General features: G+C 35.6%; 1 protein-coding gene across 3 annotated transcripts; it reads left to right on the forward strand.

Moving 5' to 3' along the window:
- The first annotated feature begins 2,074 nt into the window (after positions 1-2,074).
- LOC132165277 (calmodulin-binding protein 60 A-like) lies at positions 2,075-7,089 on the forward strand. Of its 3 annotated transcripts, none has more exons than XM_059575774.1 (10): positions 2,075-2,588; positions 3,282-3,407; positions 3,947-4,083; positions 4,563-4,651; positions 4,772-4,869; positions 5,169-5,297; positions 5,383-5,420; positions 5,667-5,734; positions 5,841-6,307; positions 6,520-7,089. In XM_059575774.1, exons 1-10 carry the CDS (start codon positions 2,534-2,536, stop codon positions 6,942-6,944), a joined length of 1,632 nt encoding a protein of 543 aa, XP_059431757.1. In that variant the 5' UTR covers positions 2,075-2,533; the 3' UTR covers positions 6,945-7,089. The 3 variants fall into 3 exon arrangements, with proteins under 3 accessions (XP_059431757.1, XP_059431764.1, XP_059431772.1); XM_059575781.1 differs by having other exon boundaries at positions 5,178-5,297; XM_059575789.1 differs by having other exon boundaries at positions 4,563-4,630.
- Positions 7,090-8,965: the final 1,876 nt, after the last annotated feature.

Raw genomic sequence — 8,965 nt, forward strand, 5'->3', positions numbered from 1 at the left:
GCCTTCCGGCGGAGAATGTGTTGCACGTGTATTCACCATTTCGGATTGATGTCAGGAACTGATGAAAATCGCTTCCCACAAACGGTGCCAAACTGTTGATGCACAGTTTTCTGAGGATGGACGTGGCACACTCTCCGGGTGGTATCGCAATGTCTGAGAATGCGTCGGGCCTTCACACAAGAGCAAACAATAGGATTAGATTCCCCGGTGGTCTCCGAGCGGGGATACTTCGATGCCTAAGTCAGTGATTTGAGAGAGAGAAAAGATGTAAGCAACAATAAAACTAGGATAGCAAGAGTTGAGATTACCTTAGCACTGATAGGTGACTTTTATTTATAGGCATGAAAGGAGTTTGATTTCCTGCACGTCTCGGATCTCTATCCCTTAATATCTGCTGTGTATGTATTTGAGAAAGAGATGGGTTTGTTAGCTGCTCCGTGATCTTAGTAACCTAAGATCACGGGATAAGTGATACAGCTTCCGTGTGACGTTAGGCCAGGATGTCCAAGTAGTACTCGGTCACATATGCACAGCTCAGGTGCTGACAGCTATTATGCATCTTGATCGATATAGATGATCTTTTCTAATTTGAATGATGGCCTATCCCATTTATATAGGGATAATTGATATATCGATAACGAGTATATGATCTTATCAATCGTAGGATAAGATCATTTGACTTAATATAATATAAATACATCCCCACGGTAGAATGATCGACATGTCCTTCGGCCATTGACTATTTCGGCCCATGAGTTGAGTCTCGAACTAGGCGTTCAAGACCTCATCGGGCTAAGCCGTCCGAGGCCTTGGCAAGTTTGCATACTTGCGGAATCTTGGGTTCAAGGCTCGTTGGGCCTTATGAAGCTGATCCATGACCCAACAATGTCCAAAACATTGTTTTCATTTAATTGGGGATCGGGAAGTTGTGTACTTAGGTCTACAAGTGAAGGCATTGATGATTTATTCAAGAAGACATGTATTGTAACTAATGTTTGAACATGGAAAATGATGTCCGGACATGATGGACTCTAGGGAGTATATGTTCTCTAAGATGTCTAGATATGTCAGTGAACATAGTTTGTTTCTCTGACAATAACTCCACTTTTTTGACCAAATTTAAAGCACCTACATCATTTTCTCCGAATTGATATTCTCTTCATAAGCAGGGTGCATATTTATAGATTCGTGAATATGGCTACAAATAGGTCAAATGCGACTTACGTCATCATCAAGGAACCTGTCAACATAAGGAAACTGAACTAGTTTTCCCATCAATCTAATGAGAGCATCCCTCATTTTGTGTAACACTTGTTGCGGCTCTTGTTGGAATTCCAGGAATTTAGCCCTCGAGATAACCTCCCTTTCACGATCTACGTCGTTAAAGGGGTCATTACCATTATGTCGGTTGGCCCTCAAATCCGGATAAAGCAGCTCGAATACCTCATAAATTTGGCTCCCGAAAAACCCTCTCCTACAAGCAACATGGTTGGAGAGGTTGGTATCATTGCTTAGGTAGGACATTGAATAGAATAATGCCTGCTTTGATACCTCTTGATGCAAGGGAAAATCTAAATAAAGATAATTCCATAACTATTGCTAATTAATATTATTCTAACTGCGGATGCTAACACCTTATAAGCAACTGAATTACCTAAGAAAGAAAAAAATTAACTTCTCTCTCCTCATATTTTCATTCCTTCCAAAAACAAAATAATAATAATAACATCTTTTCAAAATTATTACCAAACAATTTTCTTAGCACTTTTCTCACAAAAAATTTCAAATCTTACTTCATTTTTATATTATATCGATAATTTTTTTTTATTATTTAAACAAAAAACTCACAACAAAAATATATTCATTATATGATAATATAAAAAAAAAAAAATTAATCCTTTTCATTTCATTCTTCTTAAATTATTATTTAACACTAAATAAAAAAAATAAAAATAAAAAATCAACCAATCTGAACTTGAATACAGATAAGATCAGGACCAATATTTGAGATCATAGCTCTAACTAATCATCTTTACGAAAAACACAGTCAGTCGCCGGGCATGACTCACCACGTCTCCCCTGCTCAGATACTGGAGAATCAATATATATGGCTTCTTTGTTAGCTCGATCTCCCTTTTTCTGTTTTTATTTTTTTATTTTTTATTTTTTTATTTTTATTATTAAGAAAAGTCAACTCATGATCAACAAACAACTTCTTAAAAAAGAAAACTAAAAATTATTTTCACGACTCAAAACATTTTTCTAACAAAAACAACTCTTACAAAGATTATCAAAACACCGCCATTGTTGTCCCCTCATTGACCTGTTGACCCTTTAAACTACTTGGCTTTCCATTTTTACGCGTTTCTACGCGTCGTAATTTTGTTAAAACCGGAATTAGTGTTCATTATAAAGTAGTCATACTTGGTATATTGTCTATAGATTTTCTGGCCCGAGACTTTGGTGGGTTGAAGGTAAAGAATTGTGATCAGTTAACTGTTTGGAAGGAGTTGAGCTTGTCAGAGGTTTAATAATGGCCGCAGTCCAACTCGATGGCTTCGAGATTCATGGGTTCCATACTTTTCAAGGTGCGGACATAAATTCTACTTCATTGATTTATTTATGTATTTGGAACTTCATATCTTGCTTTACCTGGCTTTTTGCAGTGATTTTTGAAGATTGAATTTTGTGTTATTAAAGCAGGGAAGCACTTTAATGTTGCTAAATAAGAAAATAGTCACTGGGCTGGAGTAAAGTACTCTCTTTATTTGGCTTTTTTAAGTAAGAAAAGAACTTGTTCAGTAGCTTTTTGCCTGGTTGATTCATCGTTTGGGAAATTCATCCACTTTCCAGTATTTTTAAAACAGTAAGTGTCTTTTCGATGGGATAGTTGTACATCTTTCTTTGGATCCATCATCTATGGAGGTAGATTTTCTGGCAATTTTGAGATTTCTTGATGAATAAGGCGGTAGATTTTGTGGCAACTTTGTGGGTGTTTAGGTTTCAACCGGATCCTACATAACAGATAGAAGAATTAAATTACTTCCAACTTCCAATTGAATTCGAAGCACAAAAAGCTAATGAAAGGCTTTGGTCAGATGCTTTTGATAAGGTGGCAGCACGGGATTGGACCTCAATGCTATTGGGTCGATACTAAATTGATTAATAATAAGGCTTGCCCAATACACATCTTTCACACATTTACTGTTGGGGTTCTAGATAGTAGATATGTATTATTCTCATGCTCTCTGTTTTTTAATGGTTCCTTGTTCCGTGAACAGATTTAGGTATTGGGAATATTGTGAAACACGCCGGAAGAAGATGGCTCGGCAATCATGAAATTTATGCAATAATCTGTAATTACAAGCATTTCTGCGTCTATAGCAGTCCAGTGAACTTGCCCAAAAGTAATTACCTATTGCCTATTTCTATTAATTGTAACATGATTGCTATAGTAAGGTTTAACTCTAGAATCATTGCATATGTCCTCATGCAATTTCTAAAGTTTTTTAGCTTAATGTATTTGGAGGGAAAGGAAAGAAAGGATTTGAGGACCGCGAAAGAATGTTGGAGGAGCTTATAACATATCTTTTTTCTTCTATACGTGGTATAACAAGATTTCAAAAATTATTGATTTGTTATGTTCTAGTCCTTTAACATGCTTTATTTTGAAGTTTTACACCCCTACCCTTTCTTAAAGTCTTGTCAGAAAGCCTAGGTGCTCACCTCGAAGCATTTGCTACTCATATTGGATATTCTCCAGGCATATATATGTAATATCTCGAAGTAGTTAATATTAATACAGAATGGTTATGGATTTGTAGCTCTTATTCATAAGTTTGATGAAGTTTATGTATATTTTACAAAGCTTCTTTCTCAGTAGGTAGATGATATCAGTTACTACTGATATTGTTATAAGGTCTGTTTTGGCTGCTAAATGTAACAGGTGGTGCTATTTTACTTTTTGACCGTAAGAGGGTTAGGAACTTCAGGAAGGATGGTCATAACTGGAAGAAGAAAAAAGATGGGAAGACTGTCAGTGAATCCCATGAATGCTTAAAATTGGGGTTCTCCAAATTTCTGGTATGCTATAGCGGCATCAACTTATGTATATATATGCAAGTAATAATACCTGATCGAGTGAGTAATTTGTGTTTTTAAAATATTCACTTCCTGATACAAGCAAACAAATACACAGATATGTCAGGTACATACACATATACATATACATATGCATCATATCTTTATCTATATATATATGCATGTATGCACCCCCAGAAGTTCAATTTAATGTTTCTCCTTTCTGTGCTTTGTTTGATTCTTGTATGTACCTGTTACCTGCAACTGCATGTTTTGGGCATATTCGTTTCACCTGAGTATGGATATAATGATGTTGTGGCTTAATTTGCTGTAGTATGAGCTCCAATGTTGCTGGTGTTCATTTGATTTCTGGAATATTGATTAGCTGTACACTATTAATGGACAATTCATTGTTAAGGTTCTTTCCATTTGGCAAATTCTGTTTCAATGAGGTTCCATTTGCTTGTCGAATCATGGTTCAGGTTGGTAATGAAAGAAGGATCAAGGTATACTATGTGCGTGGCCAAGATAACCCGAACTTTGCTCGCAGGTGTTTCTGTCTTCGTGACGAGTATGTAATGGTTAAGCTTTATGTCAATCTTTAAGTCCAACAACTGGTCAGCTGCTATTCTTAATAATATGGAACATAAATTTTTCCATAAGTAATTTTAATATTACTTTTTTGTTTCAGGAACCTAGAACACATAGTCCTTGTTCATTATCGTGATGAACTACAGAGGGACTCTGGCGATAAGCATGTATATTTTGTTGGCAACAAAGACTTTTTAGGTGATATTACTTGAACTTTAGATGAATTGAATTCTATAATGTTTTCGTAGAGAAATGGCTTATTTTGTTTTAGAACACATAGTAATTTTGAGTTCAGAGAGGTCATAAGATGATACATTCTTTATTTAATATTATTGTTATTCTCATTATGCTAGACAATTAGTACCTGGATTTACAAGTTTAGTTAAACAGCTGCTATCTCAATTTATTGTTATTATTGGTGCACGATGTCAATACTCTAATTGTACCTTTTTCTTGGAAAATGGATATACAATGTTCAAACCCTTTGCTTTTCAAAGAATCAACAGGGCTTGGTGACAATTTAACTGTCCAGAATCTTGAATGGAGGCGTCATGAGATTAATCCAATGGAACGGGATGAGCTTCCACTGACAAATGATTCTAACAACTCAACTGCACCTAAAGAAGGTAAATAATTAGATGCTATCTGCAGCAGAGCCAGTGGCACGACAGAAAACAATTCACACTCAATATTTCACCTTCTTTTTGGCAGATGAAGTTTCAAGCTTTGATCAATCAAGTCAAATTGAGGTAAATGATTCCTTATATGATCTAGAGATCTTCCTATATTGTTTTTTTTTTTTTTTTTTCAATGTAAGTTTTTTCCCTCATCTTGAGTCCTTTTCATCTCCTTCTTGGTACACCTTTGATGTATGCTGTGCAGAAAGTGAACGATTGATTTTAGACTATGGTATCTTAATGTGCCTCAGTTTTTAGCTTTCTTTTCTGTACAAATTCTTTGGATATATTGTTCACGGTTGGTGGATGATGTTGCAGAAGAAGAGACAACGAGAGGATGTGAACGCCCAGCCAGGAGGGAGTGGTTCTGAGGATAGGCGTAGGAGGTTCCCTACTTTCTCTAGTGATTAGGGTTATTTAATAAAGGGTTGTTATGTTAACCACCCTTGGCAATAAGATTAGATAAATGACATCTTTTGCAATTGTTTTCAGGAATTGTGGGAATACTTGGGAGTCAAGTAGCTTACAGCTGAAGTTCATTATTAACAAGCTCTTTCTTCCAGTATTTACTGGGAATGGAATTAAAGGAGAAGTAGATTTGGTTGATGCTCATACTGCACAACTTGTAACTTGTGGGCCAGAATCCTCAGGCAAGGTTGAAATTGTAGTTCTAGAGGGTGATTTTGATGGTGATGAGAGTGGCATTTGGACAGCCGAAGAGTTTAAAAACAACATTGTGAAAGAGAGGGAAGGAAAGAAACCCCTACTTACAGGAGACGCGTTTGTAAATCTTAAAGACGGCACCGGTGTGGTGGGTGAGATTTCTTTTACAGATAATTCAAGCTGGACAAGAAGCCGTATGTTCAGTCTTGGGGTAAGATTTGTTGACAACATTGAGGGAATTAGAGTAAGAGAAGCAAAGACAAAATCTTTTTTTGTCTTGGATAACTGCCAAGAATGTGAGTACTTATTTTAGCTGCTTTAGTGGTTGGTGTTGTATTTTATTTTTGTTGTTATTTAGTAAACTCTGATACGACTGTCATACAGCTATGGAAGCCTACACATTTAAACTTGGTTGATAATTAAAAATAGTTAGCATGCTAGGTTTGTACTGTAAAGATATATATTGAAATGAAACTCCATTAATTGTAACTTGTGATTCTGGTTGCAGTGTTCCCTTATGATGAGGATGAGGAGGCCACACTTGCAGGCGGGTATTCACACATAAGCAATGGGAGCAAGTTTATGGCTTCTGATCACAAGATTGGTGGATTTGATTATTCTTCTGCTGCAGATGGCAGCATTGCAACCATCAATTCTTATGGTGTTACTAGCGGTTTGGATGAGCATGGCTTGCACAATATTGACAGTATGGATCTCAGATATGACCAGCCGGCGCCTTTGGATTTCCCAGGCCAAGATCATCTGGAATTTGGCGATAATTTGTTAGAATCATCCTGGGAATCTGATCTACAGTGTGCCCTCCATAACTTCCTGTTGGCACATGCACATTCTACAGCTGTTGCTCAGAGGAGATGGACAAAGGTATTCAGCGTTTATAAATGGTTCTCAATTCGGAAGGCTGTAATTTGTTAAAAAAAAAAAAAATGAAACTGTAGATACAAAAATAAAAACATAAAAATAAAAGAGAGAGATTGCTGCCCATCTAATTTGTATGAGGGTCATACAAATTAATATTAATACAACAATTAAGTACTTGATATTGATTTAGTTCCAATGTTAATCTATGATATAAACATATAAGTCTATATATATTATAAATTATATTTATACATATATATGCATATTGAATAATATAAATGTATAAGATCAAGACTTAATCATGTGATTCAGTAACAATTCAAATACTTAATCATATTATTCATATACAATGATAATGTGATTTGTAGTCTTTAATTTATTTTAAAAAAAAATGAGTATGGCTATCACATTTTCATTGTGGGTGTTCTCAAAAAATGAGTATGACAATTCAAAAAATGAGTATGGCTGGGTGTTTTTCCTAGTCCTAAATAGATATTATTTCTAAAAACCAAGTGAGCAAAATAAGAGACATTTTTTTTTTAAAAAAAAAATGAAATAAATAAGATCATGGTGACGTGCCACAGGTAGCACGTCATGTGGCACGTCACCACGTGGCGTGCATGGGGATCACCACATCCCCTCACTTGAATGCGCTTCCCCTGTTAGGTCCTCCTTTTTTTTTTTTTTCATCTTAACCCCTCAAACTACCACCCTCAATAATAATCTCCCCAAAAATTATCAATTGCGACAATTTACCTTCTAAACTATCAAAACAGTGACAATATGCCCCTGTAAAGGATAATCCTCATCAACAGTTTTGATGTATATCTTGAATATTTGAATTCAAAACTGTTGATGAGGGATTATCCTTTATAGCCCCCAATGCTTAATTAATGACGAAATTACCCCAATAAAATTTTTAATATAAGACAAAAATACCCCTAAAAATTTGAAAAAAAAAAATATTTAAAATTAAAAAAATTAAAAAAAAAATGGAAAATATTTGTTATGTTTTTGTGTTGGTTTATTCAATGTCTAAAACTTTTTAATTATTTATTTGAGGACCGAGAAGTTGATGATTTATTGAAGAAGATATGTATTGCAGCTGATGTTCGAACATGGAAAATGATGTACTTAGGGAGTAGTGTACATGTTCCCTGAGATGTCTGGATATGTCAATGAACATAGTTTGTTTCTTTAATAGTAATTCCACTTTTTCAACCAAATTTATAGCCTTCATATCATTTTTACCGTAAATAATATTCTCTTCATAGGCAGGGTGCATATTAATTTAGAGATTCATGAATATGATTAGATACAATTTGAATACGACTTACATCATCGACAATGAACCTGTCAACAAAAGAAAACTGAACGAGTTTTCCCATCAATCTAATGATGCAGTCCCTCATTTTTTGTAACACTTGTTGCATCTCTTACTAGAACTCTAGGAATTCAATCCTCGAGATAACCTCCCTCTCACAATATTCTGCGTCGTTAAAGGGGTCATTACCATTGTGTTAGTTGACTCTCGAATTTAGATAAAACCGGCTAGGATACTTCATGAATTTGGCACGGCACCCGAAAGGACCCCTCCCCTACTAGCTATAGCAACGCTGTTGGAGAGGTTGCTACCATTACTCAGGTAGGACATCAAACAGAATAACGCATGCTCTGAAACCACTTGATGGGGGCACGAGAAACGTGGATAAAAGAAAAGAACGACTACTTCAATTCTATAAGAACGCAAGCTATGCATAGCTTAAAGGATAAAAACACATAAATTTATGTATTTTCTCAAATATTTATTATTAGAGTTGTAAACTACTTTCTTCAACAATGAGCTCTTCTAAAAGAGAGTCCCTACCATGCGAATTAGCTATAAAAGTGGTGTTTTGTAGCATCTAACCATCTTGTGACACTTCATTCATTTAAGAAAATTGTAGAAAATCAAAATGAGAACAAACCAAACAAATCAAAGTGAAAAAAATACCAAAAATACCCCTGGCCACCAAACCCAGCAGACCCACGCCGTGGATCGGGAGACCCACGCCGTGGATCGGGAGACCCACCGG

The sequence above is a fragment of the Corylus avellana genome, chromosome ca1 (genome assembly GCF_901000735.1).
Source record: "Corylus avellana chromosome ca1, CavTom2PMs-1.0".
NCBI lineage: Eukaryota > Viridiplantae > Streptophyta > Magnoliopsida > Fagales > Betulaceae > Corylus > Corylus avellana.